The 13,120-nt window shown below is 47.2% G+C and overlaps 1 protein-coding gene across 1 annotated transcript in view; it reads right to left on the bottom strand.

Annotated features, from left to right (window-relative positions):
* The window catches only part of LRRC59 (leucine rich repeat containing 59), a 16,674-nt gene extending 3,554 nt beyond the window's left edge, over positions 1-13,120 (bottom strand). Inside the window, exons 1-6 of the mRNA XM_015119312.3 lie at positions 12,773-13,120; positions 10,479-10,538; positions 8,288-8,446; positions 7,947-8,051; positions 3,624-3,696; positions 632-805 (exon numbers count right to left, since the gene is read on the bottom strand). Coding sequence (XP_014974798.1) covers positions 632-805; positions 3,624-3,696; positions 7,947-8,051; positions 8,288-8,446; positions 10,479-10,538; positions 12,773-12,877 — 676 coding nt within the window. The 5' untranslated portion in view covers positions 12,878-13,120. The remainder of the gene's footprint in view (positions 1-631; positions 806-3,623; positions 3,697-7,946; positions 8,052-8,287; positions 8,447-10,478; positions 10,539-12,772) is intronic.

Raw genomic sequence — 13,120 nt, 5'->3', positions numbered from 1 at the left:
ATCCCAGCACTTTGGGAGGCCGAGACGGGCGGATCACTAGGTCAGGAGATCGAGACCATCCAGGCTAACAGGGTGAAACCCCGTCTCTACTAAAAAATACAAAAAGCTAGCCGGGCGACGTGGCGGGCGCCTGTAGTCCCAGCTACTCGGGAGGCTGAGGCAGGAGAATGGCGTAAACCCGGGAGGCGGAGCTTGCAGTGAGCTGAGATCCGGCCACTGCACTCCAGCCCGGGGACAGAGCGAGACTCCATCTCAAAAAAAAAAAAAAAAAAAAGAAAAAGAAAAAAAAAAAAAGTAAACTTGACCGTGTGTGATTTTTGCATTTCTTAATGATTTTAGAACCTCACCTCTAAAAAAAGGTGAGACTCTGTTCCGGGAATGCTCCAAGACATATCTGATCAAAACACCCGCACAGAAGTATGTGGGCACTGGAGAAACAAGCAAGCTGGGCACTAGCTCCCTAGGAGAGCCCCCCATTCCCTGGCACCAAACCTCTCATCCACTCCCAGGCTTTAGAGAGTAATGTATCTGACTAAGGTGTGCAGGCCTGCTCACCCAGTCATCTATGCCTAGAAACATGAGTGTCTCCACTGTACCCCTGCTGGAACCTCACAACAGGCAGAAAACTTACTCGGGGCCTGATTTGCTTCCTTCTTAGGTTTCTTCTCCTGCTCCCGCTTAGCTGCTTTAAGGGCATCATACTCCTTTCTCCGGCGCTCCTTCTCTTCCGCCTTCTCCCGCTTCCGCAGTTCCCGCTCCTGAGCTTCCTTAGCTCGCTGCTTGGCCTCACGCTTCTTCTCCGCCTCTACAACAAAATATACCAAAATTTCACTTTTCTCTCTCAAACACTCCAGCAGTTTGCTTTCCCAAGTGATTAAAAGTACAGATTCTGCCACCTTTACCCTGGTGCCATGGTTCACATAAGAAATATTCAAAGGAAACAGTCATCTTTCTGCTCCTGGAAGTAGCCCTCCCCAAAAGCAGCTGCTCTCAGGGTTTGCTGAATGGATTCTGATTACGAGGTTCCTCTCCTCAAGCAGCAGAGAAATTAGGGTAAAATAACAAGGAGGACCTAAGCAAAGTGTGAGGGATAAGTGGTGCTCCTCTAGAATTAGGTACTAACTCAGAAGGCATAGCAACTGATAGCCTTCTAGCACTCAGCCATGCAGAGAAAAAGCCATGGCAGTTTTCTATGGGACTCCCATCTTCCCAAGCTTCAGAAATGAATGTGGCATGGGGGGACAAGTGAGAACAGAAAATGAGCACTCAAGTTTGGGGTTAGAAACAATGAGGCCAGGAACAGTAGCTCATGCCTATAACCCTAGCACTTTGGGAGGTGAAGCTGGGAGTATCACTTGAGGCCAGGAGTTTGAGACCAGCCTGGGCAACATAGCAAGACTGTCTCTACAAAAGAAAAAAGAAAAAATTAGCTGGGTGTGCTGGCGCAAGCCTGTAGTCCCAGCTACCTGGGAGGCTGAGGTGGGAGGATTGATTGAGCTCAGGAGGTAGAGGTTGCAGTGAACCGTGATCGTGCCACTGTACTCCAGCCTGGGTGACACAGTGAGACCATGCCTCAAAGAAAATAAAAAAAGTAACAATGGCAATGTTGTTCTTAAAAAGTGAACCTACCTTCTTACTATTGCACTGACTGCTTTCTGTTTTTTTTTTTTTTTTAAAGGCTAGTCAAGTGAAGAAGTGGGAGTGGAGAAGGAAGAAAGAAATCTCTAACTGGTTGTGATCAGTTAGTTGTAAACAACACTGCACTAGGACCAGCCTGCACTTGACTAGTCTTAAAAAACAAATAAGCCTAAGAGTTTGTCAGAGTAGCCTCTAGACTTGAACTCATGAATCTGAGAACTGAACACAGGAACACACTCAGATTTACTCAACAGTTCAAGCATGTTTACACACTTCCAAATTACAACCTCCAAATTATTGGGTTCTAAAAATGCATTTCCAAATTAGTTATTTGGAAGGCTGAAATACATTTTTCCAAAGCCAGAATGCCACAAATGATGGTTAAATGTCCTTTTAGGGCTTAAAAGCCCATGTTAGCCATAATGTAGCTGAATAGTACTACTGTAAATACTGTAGCTTTCCACTGCTTCTCCATGTAGAAACAAGCTCCAAGTTCCAGCTGGGCACCAGAATGCCAAGAACACACTCCACCCAGCCTCTAGGGAACACGGGCCACTGAGAGGTGAAGGCAGCAGGGCTCAGAGTAAACATGGGCCTGCCTTGCCACAGTGGCCATGCGTAATAAGGGATGGCTGTAACTTGGCATGGTGCTCTCAGGGACTGCCTGTAATCACTACTGTAATATCCTTTCTTGAACCACAGGAGTCCTCCAGCGAGGGGCTCAGAAATCAGCCAGCCAGTCACCTACTATGTGCCAGGGGTTATTCTAAGTGCTTGAGATGCAGCAATGAAGAAAACAGGCCACGTTCCAGTGCCTATATCATTTACTTTCTAAAGGAGACAATAAACAGGTGAACATAAAGAGGACAGTGATCTGTGCCCTAAAGAAACTAGCAGAGGGGCACCTGTAGTCCCAGCTACTCAGGAGGCTGAGGCAGGAGAATGGCTTGAAGCCAGGAGGCAGAGGTTGCAGTGAGCCGAGATCGTGCCACCGCACTCCAGCCTGGGCAACAGAGTGAGACTCCATCTCAAAAAATAATTAAAAAAAAAAAGAGAAGAAACTAGCACAGGGTATGACAAAGTGAAGGTAGAATGGCTACTCTAGTCTGGTGGTTCTAAAAGGGTTACAGTTAACCTAAGGCAACATTTGAGCAGAGATGTGGGATTATGAAGCCAGCACATAGAGACTAAGGGAAAAGGAAACCCAGCAAAGCCCCTGAGTGAGACTGCAGTTGGTGTATTCAAGCTCCAATTAATGGCACAGTCTCATTTGTGTGTGCAACAAGGCCGGTGGAGAGCAGGCAAGCAAGCTTGAGCCAAGGTGGGTTTTGCTGGCCTTCCTTGTCAATGAGTTTGGATTTCATTCTAAGTTCAGTGGGATGCCATCAGAGGGTTTTAAGCGAGCAGCAGCATAATTATTTATGTTTTAAAAAGATCTCCCGGACTCTTGTGAAGAGACTGAGTTTAAGGAGATGGCAGCATCATGGAGATATGCTGGAAGGCATTGTGGTGGTCCCAGAATGGTGGCTGGTTACAGAGATGGCACCGAAGCTGGAGAAACAGTCCCACATAGGACTTGCTGACAGACTGGATATGGGAATTACAGAAAAAAAGGAGTCATTAACATCTTTCCTATTTCAGGCTTGAATAACTACAGGGAAAGTGATTTCCTATTATAGGGAACACTAGGAGGGACTGAAGGGCCATCAGGAATCTCTTTTAGCCACACTTCATATGAGTGCCTATTAACCCTCCAAGCAGAGATGAAATATAAGCAGTTGACTGCCTCTAGAGCTCAGCAGAGAAGCCAGGACTGAAGAGAGATTCATCAGATGAAGATGATACCATCCACCACAATACTGTCCCCCCACCACCCAATTACTGCTCTTCATGACTATTCTACCGGATCCCAGCTCCTGAAGCATGAGAATCCACTGGCTGGGATGAGGACCTGAAAGACAACTACAAGAGGGACAGCCACCTACCACGTTCTACTTCCAGCCGCCGCTGCCTCTCCCGCTCCTGATCCGCCTGCACGGCCTTCATGTGCTGTAACACCTGCAAAGGGAAAGGAGGAAAAGTAGTGCTCTTCACAGTCACGTTTGCTCAGGGAAGTCTCAAAACAGACTGTTTTCAGGCTCCCAGATTATCATGATAGCAATGTAGAACTAAAAGAGTTAGGCTGAATGTGGTGGCTCACACCTGTAACTCCAACACTTTGGGAAGCCAAGGTGGAAGGATTGCTTGAGCCCAGGAGTTCAAGACAAGCCTCGGCAACATAATGAGACCCTGTCTCTACAGAAAAATGTAAAAAATTTGCCAGGCGCAGTGGCACATGCCTGTAGTCTCAGCTACTTAGGAGGCCGAGGAGAGAGGATCACTTGAACCCAAAAGGTCAAGGCTGCAGTGAGCTGTGGTCACGCCATGGCACTCCAGCCTGGGTGAAGAGTGAGACCCTATCTCAAAACAATCACCACCACCACCACCAAACTAATGGAGTTAATTGTATCTTTGTATCCTAAAATTACTGTGCCAACCTTAGTTGGAGAAGAGTGATATGAGCCCAGGTCATTAAAACTGCCAGAAAAAAGTGAAAGACAATGCCAACTTGAATCTGTAAAAAGTTCTGCCATTTACACTCACTCTCACATGCATGATTCCATATGACCCTCAACAACTTGGGGGCAGCATTTCCTCCAACACGCCTTCCTGACTGCCCCTGCTTTGGCTACCTTAAGTCCCACTCCATCTACTCCTGTGGAATTCAACACAGGACACTGTAACCACTTGCTACCTATCTGGCTTGGTCATAAGATGGCAGATTCCTTAATGGCAGGAACCGCTGTATGGTCTGTAGGTATCCCACAGGGCATGCTTAGCACAGAGTTTAGCTAATCGCAGGCATTCAATACATACTTGAGGAATGGCTGATTCCCATTTCAAAAGGAAGAAAACCAAGACTCAAAGGATGATTTGTCCACTGCTAATGGCCAGAAAGCAGCACAGCTAAGACCTGAGCACAGTCCCCTGCATTCCTAGGGCAGAGCTTGTCCCACACACTCACCACATGCACAGGAAAGCTCCGAGAGAAGCCTACACACAGCACACTTGTACTCGGCACTCTGAGCTTCCCAGATCCCTATCAACTCGCTCATGGATGACCTCTAACCACACAATCGCAATGATTCTCGCTATGGTATGTGGGGTAGGTACAAACAGACCTTTTCTGTTTGTATTTTTTTTAAGCTGGTATTCTTCGGCTGTAGGGGACAGAGTGTAAGCTTGGAGCCCAACGCAATCCTGACTACCCCTTATTGTATAACCTTGGCAAGTGACTTAACCTTTCTGAGCCAATTTTCTGATCTAGAAAACAGAGATAAGATACACCTCTATGGAGTGTTGTGAAGAATAAATAATATAACTTGTATTGGCTGCCTTGTATAATCTCTGACATTATATGTGCTCAATAAGTACTGTTGCTTATTATTTTTACCACGTAAGAAAAAAAGAAGAAAACCCAAACTACTAGCAAAAGGGTCTTGTTTTACTACTGCACTTAACAATTACATTTGAATATGCATGCCCATGAGACAGACATGTATATTCATATTTAATTCTTATTTCTAGAAAACTCCAGACAGGCATACCTCCAGACAAGCACACACCCATCATAAGAAGTATTCAGGAGCAGACCAGCAAAAGGATCTCCTTTCAAGAGCCTGGTTTGGGCCAGGCACGGTAGCTCACGCCTGTAATCCCAGCACTTTGGGAGGCCAAGGTGGGCAGATCGCTGGAGCTCAGGAGTTCAAGACCAGCCTGACCGATATGGTGAAACTCCATCTCTACTAAAAAATACAAAAATTAGCTGGGCGTAGTGGTGTGCGCCTGTAATCCCAGCTACTCAGGAGGCTGAGGCAGGAGAATCTCTTGAACCTAGGAGGTGGAGGTTGCAGTGAGCCGAGATTGTGCCACTGCACTCCAGCCTGGGCGATAAAGCGAGACTCTGTCTCAAAAAAAAAAGAAAAAAAAAAAAAAGAAAGAAAAGAAATCAGGTCTGGACCCAGAGTTAGGGCTCAGGGCACTCAGGCAGTGGAGAAGTCATGGGTCCCGTTGCCATGATGCAGGGAGTGTGGAAAGTGAGAGTCCAGGGTGTTGGCTGAGGAAGAGGAGTGAGGGGAGTGGATCACCTGAGATCAGGAGTTCAAGACCAGTCTGACCAACATGGTGAAACCCTATCTCTACTAAAAATGCAAAAATTAGCTGAGGTGGTATCCCAGCTACTCAGGAAGGTGAGGTGGGAGAACTGCTTGAACCTGGGAGGTGTAGGTTGCAGTGAACTGAAAGCGTGCCACTGCCCTCTAGCTTGGGTGACAGAGCAAGACCCCATCTCAAAAAAAAAAAATTAATTATCTGAAAACACAGGCAATGCAGAAATGGGACAGATTCTCATAGTCTGGAGTCTGTGAACTCCTGGAGGGTAAATTTTTGTCTAGCTACCCTAGTTCACAGCATACAGTAAGCACTTGATGAATACACTGAACAAATCATTTTTAGAAGTTGCTTTAATATGTACCAAGCTGATTAAGACTAACCCATATACCCACCAGGGTTTAGGTCTTACCTGGACAGAGCTAGTAAGACCTAAACTAATTCCTGCAGACAGGCGACCTGATTCTGACTAGCCCAGGCCATTTCCCTACAAAGCCTAAAGGTGTGCTGCAGCTCCAGGACAGCTGTGCCAGAGACCATGGCTTTAGTTACCACATCCACTACGTTGCCTGGAGCTTTGGCTGAAAGACATATGCAAATACAAAACGCCTTTGTACTCAATAAAAATTATTTTTGTATGTCAAAAACTGTAGAATATCATCAATTTCCTATGGTTCCACATATCATCTACTGAATGGATGGATGGATGGATGAATGAAAGGTATGTATATGCTAAGGGTTTCTTGTGTCAGAGAAATGAAAGTAATGCTGACTCCTCAGGGCTCTGAGGATTGTGAGATGGTGCATGGAAAGCATCCAGGACAAGGAAAAGAGTAATCAATGGTAGCTACTGTCAGTTTTCAGAACAGACATCACTCCTACAGCACCCAGTTTTCAAAAGAGGATTTCACTGATCATTTACACTGTTCTCATCTAAGGGAAAACTCTTGTCTTAGCTACTTGGTTGTGTTAACTTTGTACTTGATTTATTATAATAAGTGATGATACAGATGATGAGATTATATAAGAAGCCCTGAGCTAATGATAAGAAGTATCTTACTCTCTTACTCTCTACTTGAGACAGCAGAGACTCATCCTTCACCCATGAAATCTAGTAATTAAAGTTAGGTCTTTTTTGTTCAACATGCACCTTAAACATAGCCAAGTCAGTCATTTGGTGCTCAGCTGAAGCAGCAGCAATCTGTTCCAAAGCTGGAGGGAAAAAGTGACTATAGTTGGAGTTATTAAGATAGGTATAATGCTGTTCTTAATAGGCAGGGTACGACACCTTCCAGGCTACTGACCACAGACAATGGTTGTCTTGCATGCTGCTTTCAGTTCCTCACTCCTATGTCAGATGACTCAACTGTAATCAAATACCAGGTCTGCCCAGGACGTGTCTGCTTACAGCTATAAACTTACAGCTGTAACATCTTTATCATCACTTTTATTATCAACATTCCTACGACTGTGCCTCAGAAAGGCCATGGCCCCTAACCCCCTGGTACTGTTAAAACAACTGTCCACACAGTGTCATGCTGCATCATGCAAGCTCCTGGCTTCTTAAGAGAGGAAGTACTGCAGTAGAGAAGTCTTGTTCTGCGACTTGTGAAGTAAATGCAGGCCGGGCACGGTGGCTCACACCTGTAATCCCAGCACTTTGGAAGGCCAAAGTGGGCAGATCATTTGAGGTCAGGAGTTCGAGACCAGCCTGGCCAACATGGCGAAACCCCATGTCTACTAAAAAATACAAAAATTAACTGGGCATGGTAGCAGGTGTCTGTAATCTCAGCTACTCGGGAGGCTGAGGCAGGAGAATCGCTTGAACCTGGGAGGCGGAGTCTGCAGTGAGCTGAGATTGTGCCACTGCACTTCAACCTGGGCAACAGAGCAACTCCGTCTCAAAACAAATAAAAAACAAAAAAATAAAGTAAATGCAGAAACAAAGGTCTCTGCTTGACAGGCTCATAGTGGACATATTTCACTGGGACCTGAATGCTTAACTCCACACAAAGCTCCAGGTGCCCTAGGAAGGAAAAACAGGAGGAGGAGAAATCCCAGGGGAGTATATAAGGCGCCACCGGGAGCTTGCTGCTTACCTTGTTTGCACACTGCTTACACTGCTTCTCATCCAAGCAGTCACCTGCCACCTTGGCCAGGACAGGATCCAGGGGGTTATCCTTCAGGTCCAACCACTTCAGGTTCTAAAGAGATGGGCAATGGGCAAAGAGGCTTGTTAAGCCCAAGTTCACATACATAGACCTTCAGGGTGGAATAAAACGAGCAGGAAGAATGCCCCTCTGTGTTCCACCTGTAGGAAGCGCCATCTGAGGCAGGACAACAAGGGGGTATTTCTGTCCGTCTTTCTCAGGGCTGTGCTCCAGAGTCCCTGAGTTCTCTGCCACACCTGGCCATGAAACACTGGTTCATGAATTGTTACCTTGAGCTGAGCAAAGCTGACAGGCAAGGTGACCAGCCTGTTGTTGAGGAGATCCAGGTGCTGGAGGTTGACCAGACGGCCGAAGTCTGCTGGCAGCTGCTGCAGCTTGTTCTTACTCAGGTCTAGCTTCACCAGGTGTGTGAGGCCACAGAAATCCGACTAGGATCCAAAGAGAGAAACTAAGCTAGGCTTGTCCAACACACAAGCCACGACAGCTTTAAATGTGGCCCAACACAAATTTGTAACCTTTCTTAAAACATTACGAGGTTTTTTTTTCTTCTTTATTCAGCTCATCAGTGTATTTTATGTGTAGCCCAAGATAACTCTTCTTCTTCCAATGTGGCCCAGGGAAGCCACAAGACTGGACACTCCTCATCTAAGCCTTGGGCTCACACACTTTGGTGTAACAGTCTGGAAGCCCTCAAGTCAGAGGTACCCCCTGCAAATATCCTGGTTCTACTGTTAGCAGCCGTTCTTCCTCAAATGAAAATGCAGAGAACACCTGCCATTCCTGGTGATAATTACCAAGATGTGTATGGAAAAGGGCTTAGCACAAAGTAGGCACAAAACACTATTTCTTCATCCTCAGTTCTTGCTCCAGCCCGCCCTCCACACTGCTCCTGGAGTGGTGTGGGACCCATTCTGTCCTTCCACAGCACCCTATGCTCACCATTGATAGGATCTGTCAAAACAGTGTGCTCATGCATTTTAAAAAGATCAGGCACTCCTGGAGTCCTCAGTCTGATTCTTGTTATTTGCAGCGCCTAGCACAGTACTTAACACAGATGCTCAACGGACATTCTGTGAATAACTAACTGAACAGGCTGGGGCCCAGCTTACCCAAGTCCTGGCTCTTTCTCAACACAGGTCAAAACATCCCCGACATTAAACCTTTGCTAAGCACTCATCTGAAAGCGATGGTACAACTTCAGCTAATGAGGCACTATTCGTGCTCTCTAGGGACTTGGAAATGCCAGTGGATCTGCAGTGCAGAGTGAAATGGAAGTTGTCAGTACAGACAACAGAACAAGCTCAGATTCAAAAGTGCACTTGGCTGAATGACCATCTGGCAAAGTGTACAATAGAAGTGTGGCTGCAAGGAATTGCTACCCTGCTTTTATTTTTATTTTTTTAGAGGTGGGGTCTTGCTATGTTGTCCAGGCTGGTCTCAAACTCCTGGGCTAAGTGATTCTCCTACCTCAGCCTCCTGAGTTACCAGGATTATAGGCATGAACCACAGCTCCCAACATATTCTTCTTTTATTCAACACAAAATACTTTCTGGAAGAAGTGGGATCTCAGATGCTTTTTGAATGTTAGAAACAGTTTTTGATGAGCTGTGGGAAGGTACCATGGACAATGAGCAAGGCCTAGGAGTATACTGAGAGGTGAGTGGACTAATGATCCAATGAGGACATTGTGAACTTCTGAACTTGATCCCTGAGCCACAGCCAGGGCCAAATAGGAAGTTACTCTGGAGTACAGCAAGGAGTGGCACGGCTAGAGTGATGGGTGGAAGAGGCAACAATAGCCCACTTAGGCCTGACCGTGCAGGAGCACTGCTACGTCGGAGAGGCTGAGGGGCTGAATGAATCCACTGTCTACACAAGTGGAGCAGAAAGAGAACTAGCAGATGTTGTGCAAGAAAAATCAAAAGGATTTGATTATAGACTGAATGTGCTGACCAAATTGAGCAAATCTCAAGTAATTCAAGTCCTTTGGGAGAATAATGATAAGGTAGTCCCATAAAATCACATTCTTTCTTGCTCCCCACCAAAAGATGCACAAGGAAGCTGTTCACAGCTTTCTCCCTGGAATGCAGAGCAACTTACAAAATGGTCTCCGCATCCTCTAAGCAGTAGGGAGGTAAACTATTTTTCAGAGGAATAAAATAATGTAGAAAAAAGATGGGCCCAGTAAGTTACTTAGCATCCTATTGAGTCTAGTTTTCTGTGGCCTTACTTTATCACTGTTCTGAAGAATAAGGCCTCCATCTCAATTCCTTTCCCACTGAGACTAACCACCCCACTCCACTATGCCTCCCCTACACACTCAGATTTAGCTATAGCCTGCCTGTAGGCCTATCCTGAAATTATGCCTTATGACACCCTCCCGCCCCCCATCCACCCCCGAAACAGGAAGGAGATGCATCCGAGGCACCAGAAGGAGTCATGGCTGCATGCCAGTCTTACCGGTAGAGTAGTCAGTTTATTACAAGACAGATCCAGGATGGTGGCCTTTGGAAGAGCAGCCTAGGTAAAAGAGGATGAGAAAAACCTGTCAGACCAACACCTGGAACAATTCAGTGACATCTGTTAATGAAGCATTTTCCAGAGAAAGTTCCCATGATTAGGAAAGGCCTTTTTAAAATGGCAGTAAAGAGTAACATTCCTGGGAATAAGAGGAAAAATGAGCCAGTCAACCACGATCTAAGGAAGAATGCAAACAGAAGGGACGTGGCTGTACAACATCCAAGAAGGGAAACCTTAGGCGAGGCACAGGGACTCACATCTGTAGTCTCATAGTCTCAGCTACTCAGAAAGCTGAGAGAGGAGGATCGCTTGAGCCCAGGAGTTTGAGGCCGGCTGGGCAACACAGTGAGACCCCATCTCCAAAAAAAAAAAAAAAAAAAAAAAAAAAAAGGAAGGAAGGAAGGAAAGCAAAATTTAGATTCTTAGACATTATTCCTAGCACTTTAAAAATAAATATTACCCAGTGTCCCTCTTATTAGGTTTTGGGGCAGGGACAGTGTCTAATAAAGCTTTGCAATTTCCATACTCCCCAGTTCAGGCCCTTCCTCAGAACAAGTACTCAATATTCATACATGTTCCCTGAATCATGACTGATCGAGTAAGTAGCAGAGTGAATGACAGAGTGAAAAAACAAGGCCCTGCCCGACACATTGGCTCACGCCTGTAATCCCAGCACTTTGGGAAGCCGAGGTGGGCAAATTACCTGACGTCAGGAATTCAAAACCAGCCTGACCAACACGGAGAAATCCCGTCTCTACTAAAAAAAGAAAATTAGCCAGGCATGGTGGCACATGCCTGTAATCCCAGCTACTCGGGAGGCTGAGGCAGGAGAATCGCTTGAACCCAGGAGGCGGAGGTTTCAGTGAGCCGAGATCGCGCCATTGCACTCCAGCCTGGGCAACAAGAGCGAAACTCCGTCTGAAAAAAAAAAAAAAAAAAAAAAGGGCCCTCACATCCCACTCTGTTTTCCCATGATGTCCAGGCGGGACAAGCTCAGCAAAACTTTCTCTCTAAGGTTAATGCTGGGCTGTTCAGATGCCTGGAGTACATGGTTTCAGAGAGCAGTCCTAGGGCAGGTTGAAATAAGGCTGGCCATCTATCTTCCTGGGGTAGAAAAGAAGGCAAATATTCAGTTAAGGATCCTCTGGCAAACTGCACTTTCTGTCACAAAGTCGTAAAGTGACGTTTGACCACCTAAAACAGTTTTAAATACTACAGTGGGAAAAACCACAATACCAGCTACGAGTATCAGTATTTGCACCTTCCAAGCATTTTCCATTACAATGGTATTTAACCTCGCATTAAGCTTATGAGATGGAAACTATTATCACCATTGTATAAATGAGGAGATCTAAGCATAAAGGCTAACTAGCTTGCCAAGGGCACTCAGCTATTAAGCAATGGAGCTGGGAGGGGCTGGAAACCCGGTTCTAAGCATCGCCATACCCGTCCACTGTGGAAGAAAGACTGGGCCCAGGGCCCAAGGCAAATGTAATTTATCAACGTAAGAAAGCAAAGTGCGGGTCACCCAAAGTGAGTCCAGTAGGGCGTTGGCGGGGATGGGAGGGGGAACGGAGTGAGAAAAGCAGGGATGTGGGAACTAGTTCCACGTTGACAAAACTAGATGCCTAATCTTCCTGGAGCCCTAAGCCTCAGTTTACAGGAGAAAGGTTGGGGGAGAGAGGGGCGAAGGAGACTCCCGCCAGTTTCAGCGGAATTGGGATGAGACTTTACCAGCCAAGCTGGGGGGAGACTTTAGTTTCTTCGAGGTAGGCTGCCTCAGGGCTCGGGCAGCCAGCTGGAATTGCCAGCTTCCTAGAAGAGCCAGGTTCTGGGCCACACCCAGGTCTACCAGAAGGCCTACTCCCCCGGAACGAGTCACTCATTCATTCTCGAATACATCCAGTAACTGCTCCGTGGGCTCCTACTCTGGGTCGGGCATGGAGCTGGGCGCTGTGAAAGTCCCCCAAAGGTGGCAGATTCGTTTCTTGGCCTGTAAAAAGTCTAGGGCCAGAGAAGCAGATCTTCCCTATGCTCTGGAACTGCGCCAAAGTGACACGTGTACATCCCGGGAAGAACCTTGGGCTGGACGCGGCCTCCCAGAGGACTTAGTCCCACCACCCCGCTTTTTTTTTTTAAAGAAAAGGAAACTGATGCTTCGGAAAGTAGGTGGCCCACACAGGCGCCAGCGCCAGGCGAAGGTGGGCGCCTGGGTCTCGCGGGACGATACTGACCAGCTCCTTCACCGGGACTTCATTCAAGTCGCTGAGGCTCAGGTCCAGTTCGTTGCCGTCCAGCTTGTCGCGGAGGTTCCCGCCCTTGCTACCGGCCTTGGTCATGGTAACGCCGGCTGAGCGGGCCCCGGCTCGGAGGTTCCGACTGGCGGGTGAAAGGAGCTGAAATGCCGCTTGTCAGTTCAGCGGCCCCCCACCCAAACAACGACGCCTGAGCCCTCCGTCGCCGCCGGTGCGAGACCGCCTCCGCCCGTCCGCCTGCCGGCCGCACTCCGAGCCCCGTGCCTAGCTCCCACCGGTGCCGCGACGACGACCACTTCCGTGTCCACGTCACCTTCCGCGACCACT

Source organism: Macaca mulatta, chromosome 16, assembly GCF_049350105.2.
Source record: "Macaca mulatta isolate MMU2019108-1 chromosome 16, T2T-MMU8v2.0, whole genome shotgun sequence".
Classification (NCBI taxonomy): Eukaryota; Metazoa; Chordata; class Mammalia; order Primates; family Cercopithecidae; genus Macaca; species Macaca mulatta.
Note: the sequence above shows the minus strand (reverse complement) of the source record. Positions and strands in the feature narration are given on the sequence as shown.